Here is a 12,869-nt window from a genome sequence, read left to right as displayed (position 1 = left end):
GGTAGCTGTATATAGCACACAATAGTGTGTAGAATAAGGAAGGATGCTCTGTGATGCTCAGGGAGGAAGGAGAGATATGGAAGGCAGGACATTGTGCTGGCAGGGTATTGTAGACAGATTTTGCTCATGATGGTACAGACACGAGGAAGCAAGAGAACTAACAGCTGACTGAACTAAATGAATTATGTAAGTAGGGGGGTGCAGATGACTAGGACTACATATGAGGGGTCATGCGACGAAATGGGTTCACAGACCACCAATCGGGAAATGTATTTTTGTTGGATAACACTATTTTCACCCATAGTTTATCATGTAGCCTTGGATGAGAACACCTTCCACCACTGGAAGTGTGGTTGAAAGTCCTTCAAAAAAAGTATTGTACATCATTGTGTTAGCTACTCGCCATTTGCCCAGGAGTGGCCACGAAACATAAGGTTGCCTCGTACACACTGCAATGGTGGTGGTATGGGAGCAGAGGAATGTGTCTTGGCTGTGTGTGCATGTGTTGGTTGTGGCCAGTGAGAATGTAGCTGGACTGCGAGCCTTGCTTACTGATTGGCTGGCCGTATGTGGTGGTGTGTTTAGTGGTAGTTTTTGTCGCACCATTTATCAGTCCCTACTGTTGTGCTCTGTTCATAGCATCAAAAAGGAGTTCTCGCTGTTTTACGGCCATCTTTTGCAACTATTACGGACTTTCATGTTTGATTACTGGGTAATAATGTACTGTTGTGCTGGTAATAGGGATGAAAGTGATCCTGGACACTAAGGAATCAGTGAAAATGGTGTTTTTTGGCGGTCATTCTATAGCAATAATGGTGAATGACGCTTTGATACTTCTGAGGAATACAGCTGCAGTAGTCATGATAGTATTGATGACCCTGAATATATCCTTAGTGATGATGATAGTGGAAGTGGTTCTAGTACAGTCACTACTCGTTTTACATTGATTTGGTTTACGATGAGTCGCTGCAACGATAATAGAAAAGTTCCATCCCAAAATCCGATTTATGATAAATTTCCCGCTATAACAATTTTGGACATGTGGAGAGAATGGAGAATGAAAGACTGACTAAGAGGGTGTATGTGGGTGGGGTGGAGGGAGAGAGAGGGAGGGGTGGACCGGGGATGGGGTGGAGGTGTGTGGGGGGGGTGAGTTGGGGGGAGGGGAGTCAAATGGTGGGTGACAGAGTGACTTGGAGGCGTTTTGTCTGCGGCCACCCTTTGCGGGATTGGGGCGTCGGGCTATAGATAGATAGATAGATAGACAATTTTGCTATCGGAAAGTGCCAGGCACACACAAGGTGACCGTCGCTTGTCTCAGGCAACATGGCCGCCCCGGTGTGCAGCGCATTGTTATGGTTCAGGGCCCGCCACCCCTTCAAAGCCCTGTCTTTTCAACTTGTTCATGTGTGTCCCCCTGTTATTGTCACCTCTCAGCCAAACATCATTCTACAGTAGACCGTATAGCACCAGGCCAACTTTACGCAAGTGTGATTACTGTACTGTATTGTTTTGTTGCAACGATTTACTGTACATGAGTAACTCTGCCTGTACTGGTGTGATAGTTTTTCTTTTGGTGAAGTACTGTACAATACTGTGGATTTGTGTGCCCAGTGGTAAGGTCAGTGCCAGTGTAAGCCCCAGTGCTATGGTTGGTGCAGGTATGGGCCCCAGTGCTAAGGTTGGTGCAGGTATGGACCGGATTCCCCTCCCCCTAACCTGTTCCTGTCTGACTCAGAGGCTGACCACTAGTGCCTGTAAGCACAGGCTGTCCCTCATCCTCGGGGGGGGGACGACTTGGACCAACACAGGAAGGAATGAAAGTGGGTTGTCATTTATGGTTCAGTCATGGTTAGGTGACTTTGAGAAGTTGAGTTGACGTAATCCCCCATTTATAATGTGTTTCAATCTCCCGATTTACGATAAAATCGGTATGCGATAAGGTATGACCTGATGTAATCTCATCGTCAAACGAGTAGTGACCCTAATTGTGATAGAGTTCGAGGTGATGATGATAGTAATGTGAGTGTTGTAGGTGGTGAATGTAGTGATGTGGGGGGAAGGTGGAGCTGCTGGTGCTGCTGCTGCTGTCTGGTGGTGCAGGTGTTGGTGGTGGTGATGACAGTGCAACAGGTCGTCATCAAATACGTGTTCCTGCAACCCACGTAGAAAAAAAGGGCCGTGTTCATGTAAGGCAGCTAGAAAAGTGGGGGAAGATTGTGGCCGAGCAGAAGAGTAATACGAGGCAGGAATATGTTAGTTACGACAAAAGAAAGTTGTGGAAGCACGCAAAGTTGGTCCCCCATGCCGTGATGGTTACTTTGAGCCAGAGAAGCAATAGACAAAAATTTTACCATACCAGTTTCTGGGCAGTTGGCAATTACTATGCCCAGAATGCTTACCTTGTAAGCCTGATATGTGATGAGCAGTCAAGAGGAAGTGCACACATGCGGAGATGAGCCTCAGGCCATTCCACATTGTATATTACACAAAAGTAGAGCACAGGGAGATCAAAGTGTGCTGCTCTGCCTTTGCATCCATCCATGGGTTGGGCAAGAAGAAAATGGCCATTCTCCTGCAAAAGGCCATAAGTCACCGAATGGGACCCCAGTGTCCAACAAATGTGAACACAGTCTCTCTCCACATTCCATCACTGGGCGTACCTTGGAGCTTGTGCGCAACCATATCCAGGGTTTATCTGCCACTGTAAGTCGCTACATCTGTGCCACAACCCCTCACCGACATTAACTGGAAACTTATAGCAGCATCACCGAGCTCTGTGTCAACTATCTGACATGGATTAACCAGAACAGGAATGATCAGTACAAGGTGTCAGAGCGCTTTTATAGAACGGTGTTCACATGAGATTATATCATCATCTTCCACCCACCAAAGACAGATGTTTGTGCAACATGTGAGGAGCTTAATCAGGAGATCAAGTGCTAGAAGGATGCTGGCCTTGATATTACCAACATTCATGACCAGTTGACTGTACATAAGGTTGATGCTCAAGTGCCTCAAGACCTTCTGCATCAGGCTGAGCAACGGCACCCTCCAGCAACTCAGCCAGTGTCAAGATAGTGGCCATAGACATGCAACTAATGCTTCCTTGCCCACAGCTGCAAGCTGGTGTGGCCTACTATAAGCAGAAGTTGTGAGTCTGTCTACTTCAACAAGGAGGAAGCCACTATGTTTTTGTGGGACGAGTTGACAAGAGGGCGTGGCTCAGGCGAGGTGGCCAGCTCTGTGCTCAAGTGGCTTCATGTAAAGATCAGCCACCAGCAGCAGGACTTCACCACTCCTCGTGTGTTCTGCGACAACTGTGGGAGCCAGAATAAAAACATTACTCCGGTTCTTATGGCCCTGCAGCAAGTGCTCACCAGGCATCTGTTCAGAGTTGAGTTGGTCTTTATGATGTCTAACTACTCGTTCCTGCCATGTGACTATGTTTGGCCTGATTGAGAAGAGGGTCTGCTATGCTACGTACATCTCTGGCATCAAGGTGAACATCGATGTTATGGCTTTCTCCATCAAAAGCAGTTTCCTGTTGTGGCCATGAAACGGGAGGACTCTTTGGACGTCAAAACCCCGATGGACCACATCACAAAATGTCAGGCAGTTGGCCTCTCCCAGGCCTGCCAGCTTGTACCTGACATCACTTTTCAGGAGGGCTATTACATCAAGAATGACCACAACCTTGATGACACTCCACCCAGTATCACCAAGGTATGAATGACGAAGGGAAAGGTGAAGTATGCGTGGGAGAGGTTTTGATTTGTCCAGTGTGGCGCTTATACCCAAGTACCCCACTGAGCTCCTTCTGACACCATAGAAGGGCAACATCCTCTAAAATTTCCTGAGCTTTCTTGAATCACATGCCCAAACTTGGCTTAACAGTCTCCTTGACTGTCAAGAGGAGCTGAGGCAGGCACGAGGGAGGCATCAACATGTAGGCCAGGAGTTGGCCCTGACAACGACACTCTGGACATGTGCAAGCTGTTTGTCACACTGGTTTCATCAGGCACTAGTGTCAAGCCTCCCTCCTCTCCACCTATGCCTCCTGGACGACTATGGTCTCACAGTGGACAACAGTGTTTGAATTACCTCAACTGGGACCGCTAGATACCAGTCTGGTGTTTGGTGAGTGTTCTAAGAATTTTTTTTTCCATCATTACTCTGATTAATAATAAAGCTATTTTTGTATTATTTTTCTGCTATTACATTATTCACCTTCATTGATAACAAGAGCAGTACATGCATACAGACATAGAGAGGAAGAAACAGACATAGGGAGCCCAACAGACAGACAGACAAACAGACATGAGAGGAGAGGGAGTTGCAAGTTAGGAGTTGGATTGTTTTTTAAAGGCCTACCCATATGACCTTTTTGGGAGGCCATAGCACATTCATATTGTTCAGTGGTACTTAACTTCTTCTAATCAATGTTGTATTTTGCTTAAGCAGTAAAGTTTTGCCAGAAAATGGGTTGAAAGTTCAGCAAAAAAAAAAAATAATAACAATATTAATATTAATTTAATAGATATGGCCATAATATTATAAGAATCACAATCTACACTCAAAACCATTCCTAAAAAAAGAAAATGTTCTACCATCAGAATTTAAATAGTTAAGGTTTCGAGAATATTGCTGAACTTTGAACCCGTTTTCTGGTGTTCTGTGATTTGGCGTTTGTGGTAGGTGGTGACGACCATCATCCACTCACTTGATGTAGTGCTACCTACTTCTTCCTTAGCCTTTATCATTCTTTTTTTGTGCCTGCCTTCCTCTCTTCCTATTTCTCCCATCTTTCCTGTCACATCTTATTGCTTTTCTTTCCATTACAGATGGCTTTACATTGAGTGACAAGCCAAATGGTTTCCTGTAAGTCAAGAAACCATTTACAATGCTCAGTGGTAACCATATAAGCAGACCATACATGCTCCCTATGTGTCAACAAGTGGGTTGGTGGAGGGTTAGTGCCCCTCCCCGTAAAACAAATAACTCAAAGTCAAATGGCCACCCCTTTTGGGATAATGGCATCTGGCGATAGATAGATAGTGAAAACACCTTACGTTGCACGACCCCTCATATACAGAAAAAAGCCAACATAAGATAATTTCTTGTAATACAGCAGTTGAAAATATAGTGTACAAAGCCTTAAACCTCAGGCACTGTTTCAAGTTTAATTTGACCCACTTTTTTCTTTTTCTTTTTTTTTCTTTCCCAGTAGTTAAAAGTGTAATGTATGAAATTTTATCCTCAGGTATTGTTTCAAGTTTAAGCTGACTTACCATTCCTCTTTTTCTTCTTTCTAGCCATCGAAATTCAATATCACTAACAAAAGGTCACTCACGCCACCACAGTTACCCCATGTATGTGCCTGGCAACCCCATACACAATCCCCCACCACCCCCAACCCCACCATGCCTCATAGTTCAGCAGGAGCAAGTTGTCTCTAGTCACTGTAGCAAGTCCCACAGCAATCTGTACGTGGACCCAGTAGCAGGGATTGCCCAAGGCCAAAACTATTATCCTTACCCAGAAGTCAGTGCTAGCATGAATTTGAGCCCTGGAAGTAAGAGTGTAGAGTTTGTGAACATGGATGCCAGTAGTTGTAGTGTAGGCTATTCCAGTATGAATACCAGTGTTGGGTATGGCCATGCTCATACACCTTACAGTGGTGGTAGCGTAGACACATGTGCCTCTGTTGACCTTGGATCCCCTGGAGTTGAGGGTCCCCCTGGACGAGGATGGTTCGGCTGGATCAGAGGAACAGTTTCCAATGTTAGTCACCGCGTGGCTGAAAGAGCGAAGACGTCAATGGACACCATGATCACCACACTTGACCCACAGATGAAGGAATTTATTTGTAAGTTAACCATATTGTCACAGGGCCATTGATTCTGGCATTGGGAATACAGGTAGCTCTCTTAACCTTAGCATATTAGGCTTATTTAATTACCTTAATTACAGTACAGTATGACTGGGATGTATGGCTCACATAATGTTGCCAAGGAGAGAGGCTGGTCATATGTCTTAAATATTTGAATTGATTAGCCTTGCCCCAGACCTCCACCATTCAGATGAGGCTATAAAGGGTTGGATGATGAACGGATGGATTACTGGTCAGCCATGCATACTAGTGGCACTTTTAAGATTCTGCAAGCAAGAATTTTTAATTACAGCTGCATCTGTGAAATAGATGGGCTTCATTGGTGCAAGTGTATATATGTGACTCGCATGACACAGTAGGTAACTGCCCAACATCTTCAGAAGTTGAAATATTGTCATGATTATTTTTCAAAATCCAAATGACTCTGAATTCATAACAGATATTGTCATCATAATCAGTATTAATTGATATGGTGCCAGCATATACAAAAATAAGGTATGAAAAACCTCACTACCAGCTCCCTCTTTGTTTCCATTATGGCATGGGTTTTGAGTCTAAACTCAGGACACCACAACTGTCCATCATGCAGAAAACACCATTGTCTGTTTATCAGCTCAGTGTATTAACCCCGTTAGCCCAAGGACATAGAGTACAGTATAGTTATTTTATATTTGCCATCTCAAGATTACCAAATTCAGCTGAGGAGAGAGCCCAAGTAATGAAGTCCCTCCTAGTCTGAATAAAGTTGTCTGGTGATGGGGGGGGGGAAAGTGGGGGGGGGGGATTCATCCGAACCCATTTTCCCACCTACAAATAGAGTGAGGAGATTGGATTTTTTTTTTTTTTTTTTTTTTTTTAACCTGGGATGTAGATTAGAAAAGGAAGCCCCATACAGATTCTTGTCTCAAGTTCTGTTGTTTCTTCAGTTTGAGCATTGAAATGGCATACTACTGTGTGAAAGGCAAAATAAAGGGGGCTTTTTATGTTGGCATTTGTGTGTAGTCTCAACTGAAATCTCACTAGAATGCCAAAGATCATTGGAATTTTTATTAGTGTACTGTGGTGTGTTATGTATATTAAGTAAGGTACAGTCACGCGTACTAATTTCTGCTCAGGGGTTACCCCTTCCTTCCCCCCTCTACCCTGGACAGAGGGAAAGGGGGAATCGCGAACAAGTCTACCCCGCCTTCTGCCCCCAACACCCCCACCCTCCACCTCCAGCTGCCAGTTACTGATTAGATGCAAACTTTCTCATGTCCTGTAAACATGACTAAACTGTCGTCGCACACGCTTTCAACGGCCAAGATTTGGACTATATTTTTAGAATAGATTATTACCGTATTGAACTGCATTCTCAAATTGAAAATATTCACCATCATTGTAATCCAGTGTCGTCCGCTGCACAATTCTGGGTTCCAGTGCTTACCTTTTCACTTTCCCCAGCTCTCTCTCTCTCTCTCTCTCTCTCTGAATTTAATATTCCCACTCACTCTTTCTTTTTTAAATTTATATAACTTTCTCTTTGCTTCTCTCCCCCTCTCCCCCTTCTCTCTCGTTCTTTGTCTTAAGTCTTCCCCGCCTCTCACTCCTCCCCTCCCCCCACCTTAGGCCTGATCAGCAGTTATACCGTCACCGCTCCTTCGTATATCGTGTGCAGGCAACATTTATCACACACACTTAGGTCAGATGTATGGAAAGCTAATTTTATATATATATATATATATATATATATATATATATATATATATATACTGTATATATATATAATTGTATTTCTCATTACGTGTCAAGTTCAAATAGAGAACACCAGACCAATATTCGTAATTTTTATTAGAGTGAGCGTTCCACTTCACATAGCTGGGTAGCTGGGCTTATAAACTGCACACACACATACACACACACACACACACACACACACACACACACACACACACACACACACACACACACACACACACACACACACACACACACACACACACACGACTTAAATTTTGCACTGACAGCATGGCGACTACAAATATAGTCATTCTAACAACTGGATCTGATGGCTTCAAACCTTCCCTGTCCCAGTCAAACTCCTCATTCAATAACTGGGTATTGAATGAGGAGTTTGACTGGGACAGGGAAGGTTTGGAGCCAGCAGATCCAGTTGTTAGAATGACTATATTTGTAGTCGCCACGCTGTCAGTGCAAAATTTAAGTCCTGTGTGTGTGTGTGTGTGTGTGCAGTTTATAAGCCCAGCTACCCAGCTATGTGAAGTGGAACGGTCACTCTAATAAAAATTACGAATATTGGTCTGGTGTTCTCTATTTGAACTTGGCACATAATGAGCAATGCAATTATATATATATATATATATATAAAATTAGCTTTCCATACATCTGACCTAAGTGTGTGTGATAAATGTTGCCTGCACACGATATACGAAGGAGCGGTGACGGTATAACTGCTGATCAGGCCTAAGGTGGGGGGAGGGGAGGGGTGAGAGGCGGGGAAGACTTAAGACAATGAACGAGAGAGAAGGGAGAGAGGGGGAGAGAAGCAAAGAGAAAGTTATATAAATTTTAAAAGAAAGAGTGAGTGGGAAAAGTAAATTCAGAGAGAGAGAGAGAGAGAGAAAGAGCTGGGGAAAGTGAAAAGGTAAGCACTGGAACCCAGAATTGTGCAGCGGACGACACTGGATTACAATGATGGTGAATATTTTCAATTTGAGAATGCAGTTCAATATGGTAATAATCTATTCTAAAAATATAGTCCAAATCTTGGCCGTTCAAAGCGTGTGCAACGACAGTTTAGTCATGTTTACAGGACATGAGAAAATTTGCATCTAATCAGTAACTGCCAGCTGGAGGTGGAGGGTGGGGGTGTTGGGGGCAGAAGGCGGGGTAGACTTGTTCGCAATTCCCCCCTTCCCTCTGTCCAGGGTAGAGGGGGGAAGGAAGGGGTAACCCCTGAGCAGAAATTAGTACGCGTGACTGTACAGATACCTTAGAGTAATGTACTGTTTTGTTTTGTACAGCTTTTAGTCAGGAGACAGTCTGGTGCTAGAATTATCCTTTTCTTTATATTATCTGTGATAGAAAAATTAGTTTATCAAGTATCTAAATCATCTTAATCTCTGCAGATTCTGGAGGAGATGTGGACCTCATTGTTGCTTCAGATAAAGAAGTCAAAGTTGGAGCAGTTAGAGAAGCATTTCAATTTGTGTTTGGAAAGGCTACAGTAAGGTAAAGTATTATGGTATTTTACCCCTTCGATTAGTGACATATTTTTGAATTTTATTATTCCTTTCTCTGGATGGTTTTACTCATTTTCAGAATAATTTCGTTGACTTCAGGGATTAAAAACACCTTCCATTAACCCTACACTAAAAGAGGTTCTTTTTCATTAAATAAAATAATTTGGTGGAAGGAAGAAGAAAATAAGACTTCACTGTCTATAGATATAAAAGAGCTGCATTGATTGATTGTTTGTTTGTCCTTCAATCATGCCCAAACCAAGGGCCAGAGACCCCCAGACCCATATATACTCTGAATCAAGGTGACCCAAGGATGGTCATTCGAGATTGATTATGTGTGTGTGGATGATAGGAAGAAAGGTTGCTGGTTCCTTGAAAGGAGTGATAAGAAACAGGGAATTGAGCATGGAAGTGAAAAGTTACTACATGACAGTGTTGTGATACCAACTCTAATGTATGGAAGTGAAGCTTGGACCTTGTTAGAGGGACACAAGAGTGAGAGCAGTGGAAATGAGTTATTGGAGAGGAGCTTTTGGAGTCACATGGAGAGACAGACTAACAAATGAGGATGTGAAGGAGCATTGTGGTGTGGATGTGAATGTGATAGGAAGCGTTAGGAGAAACACACTGAGGTGGTTTGGCCATGTGGAGAGGATGGAGAGTGAGGGACTGACGGGAAGAGTGTATGTGAGTGAGGTGGAGGGGGGGTCAGAGGGAGGGGGAGGCCAAGGATGAGATGGAGGGATGGAATGGAGAGGTATATGAGAGAAGGGGTTGTGAGCTGGGAGCAGGGCAGTGAAATGGGTTGGGCAGGGCGACATGGGGATGATTTGTTTGTGGCCACCCCTTATGGGATTACGGCATCTGGCACAAGATAGATAGATACTCTGAAAATAGGAAGTTATTCTGGAAAGACGTGTGGAAATGTAGAAATGACAGAGGAAAGGAATGTGAAAGTATGAAGGGTGTTAGTGGTAGATTATTAACCCAAGGGGATAAGGTAAGGACCTGATGGAAAGAATATTTTGAAAGTCTGATGAATGGGAATGGAGAGAGCAGAATGGCTGTAAACATGATTGGTTTTGGGGGTGTGCAGAGAAGGAATGTAGTGCCAGAAAACGTGACACTTCCAAAAGTGAAGAACGCTGTGAAACAGCTGAAGAATGGGAGTGCATCAGGTGTTGAGGTGTATGCAGAGATGTTAAGTGTAGTGAAGAAAATGGAATGAAGTGCTTGTTGGAGATAAGTAAAAAGGCATGGGTGAGTGAAACTGTGCCAGTAGAGTGGAAAAAGGCTGTGAGTGTACCTCTGTACAAGAATAAAGGTGAGCGAAGTGAGTGCAAGAATTATCATAGCATAAGTCTGTTGAGTGTTGTAGGAAAGGTTTATGGAAGAATAATTATAGAGAAAGTAAGTGAGATATCAGAAGGCCTAATGAGTGATGAACATGGTGGCTTTAGGAGTGGCAGAGGATGTGTGGATCAAATATTTATAGTGAGACAGACAGTGGAGAAGGCATGTGAAAAGGACCATAAGGTGTTTATAGCATTTATGGATCTGGAAAAAGCATATGACAAAGTAAACAGAGAAAGATTGTGAAAGGTTTTACGTATGTATGGTGTAGACGGTAAGCTGCTAGGTGCCATTTAGAGCTTTATTGTGGTAGTGAAGCATGTGTAAGGGTAAATGGGCACCTAAGTGAATGGTTCACTATCATTGATGTTGTGCGACAAGGTTTTGTAATGTCCCCATACTTGTTCACTATATATGTGGATGAGGTGATGAGAGAAGTAAAAGCATGAGTAATGGAGAGAGGCATGGCGTTGGTAATGAATGGTGATGGCTGGAATACCTCAAATTTGTTGTATGCTGATGATGCAGTACTGCTTGCAAATACCAGACAAGAGCTTGGTAGACTAGTGCAGAGTTTTGTAGATGTCTGGGAGCATCACTCCTTGAGGGTAAATGTAGAAGAGAGTAAAGTGATGGTTATTGAGGAAGAAGATGACTCCCAGTATGATGTTACAGTGAATGGAGACTGGAATTGGTTAGACTTCAAATACCTGGGTACTGTGATAGAAAAGAGAGGAAAATATGAAATGGAAGTGGAAAGTAGAGTGACACAAGGAAGGTAGCTGGTGCTATGAAGGCCTTGATAAGAAACAGAGGCCTGAGTGTTGCAGCTGTGCTACTCTTACATGATGGAGTGTCAGTGCCAGTTTTAACGTATGGGTTTGAAACTGTGGTGTGGCATGAAAATGAAAAGTCAAGAGTCAGTACAGTGGAAATCAGACGGTTGAGGGATGTATGTGGAGCACAGAGAGTGGATAGGATACGGAATAATTTGATTCGTGAAAGGTGCAGAGCGAGGAAGTCTGTGGACAACAGAATCAAAGAGAATGGACTGAAATGGTATAGTCATCCTGAGAGAATTGATGATAATAGAGTGGTAAAAAAGGTATATCTGGACGAATTTGAAGGAGGGAAGAGGCAAGGTAGGCCAAGAAGAAGGTGGAGAGGTGTGGTGAAGAGTGTGTGAGGAAGAGAGGTATGGAAGTTGGTGAGGCTAAGGGACTGATGAGAAATTGAGCTGGCTGGATGAATTTTTTGTGGAGAAGTGTATGACCAGGGATTTGGCAGCCCATTGTAAAGTGACAGCATTCGGATTGACTCTGTTGGATAGGTACAGTAATCCCTCATTTATTCTGATATAATAGAGCCAAATGCATATCTGGGTATTGGCAACATCCGGATAATGAACACAATTCCCCTACCATACCTAGACCCTACCTGTACCCACCTCCAGCCTATACCTAACATATTTGTACAGTACGTATGCTTAATTTGGCAGTGTTTTCTGGTCATTCAGGCATATTTAGACATCAAAACACACACAGGATTATCCAGAGTAATGCTAAACACCAAGAAAACCATGCAGAAAAAACACAGAAAACCAGAAAACACCCTGCCTAAACACTACTGTATGTACAATCCCTCTCCTTATTTTGGCAGTGTTTTCCAGTCATTCTGCCGTATTTTGACATTGAAATGTACATAGGATTGTCCAAAGTAATTTTCAACGCCAAGAAAACCATGCAAAAAACCACTGAAAACCAAAAAACACCCTACCTATACACCACTGTGTGTAAAGTACCCCTTCTAATTTTGGCACTTTTCAGGCCAATCTGCCACATTTCGACATCAAAACACACATAGGAATATTCAGAGTAATACTCAACACAAGAAAACCCTGGGGAAAAAAAAAAAAATGAGAACCAAAAAACACCCTACCTACTGTATACAGTACCCTCGCCTCCAACATGCGTTTCTCCAGCACGATTCGCGTCCAGCATGGAGAGCAAAAAATTAGTACGATTAAATACGATTTAAGTACTGTAAAATGGGTGCGTAAGCATAACACTGACGGAGCTCCGAGAAGTGGGCGAAATCCGCAGAGTTCGCCTCTAGCATGATCACCCCTGGTCCAACACGGTCATACTGGACATTCCCGTGACACTGACAGCCAATCAAAACTTCCGATCAAGTAGAATCCCCTACCCGCTATCATGACATGATCGTGATGTCGCCCAGTGAAAAACACTTCTGCTCTCACATGATATTTTGTTTAAATTTCTCCCGCCACAGTGCCATTCAGTTGCATAATTCACATTGGACAGTGCTTTTTTATCGCTGCATTTTCTGCCCTTGCTACTGCATTTTACCCTGCTCACGAT

General features: G+C 43.4%; 1 protein-coding gene across 4 annotated transcripts in view; it reads left to right on the top strand.

Annotated features, from left to right (window-relative positions):
* The window catches only part of LOC145404106 (protein PRRC1-like), an 83,949-nt gene that overhangs the window by 34,769 nt on the left and 36,311 nt on the right, over positions 1 to 12,869 (top strand). For all 4 annotated transcript variants that reach the window (XM_080275718.1, XM_080275720.1, XM_080275719.1 and 1 more), the window contains exons 4-5: positions 5,679 to 5,869; positions 9,022 to 9,124. In XM_080275718.1, the coding sequence (XP_080131844.1) occupies positions 5,679 to 5,869; positions 9,022 to 9,124 (294 nt within the window). The remainder of the gene's footprint in view (positions 1 to 5,678; positions 5,870 to 9,021; positions 9,125 to 12,869) is intronic.

This window comes from Coenobita brevimanus, chromosome 62 (genome assembly GCF_032717465.1).
Source record: "Coenobita brevimanus isolate Jiangsu-jjx chromosome 62, ASM3271746v2, whole genome shotgun sequence".
In the NCBI taxonomy this organism is placed as follows: Eukaryota; Metazoa; Arthropoda; class Malacostraca; order Decapoda; family Coenobitidae; genus Coenobita; species Coenobita brevimanus.
The sequence above is the reverse complement of the archived record's forward strand: the minus strand, read 5'-3'. Positions and strand labels throughout refer to the sequence as shown.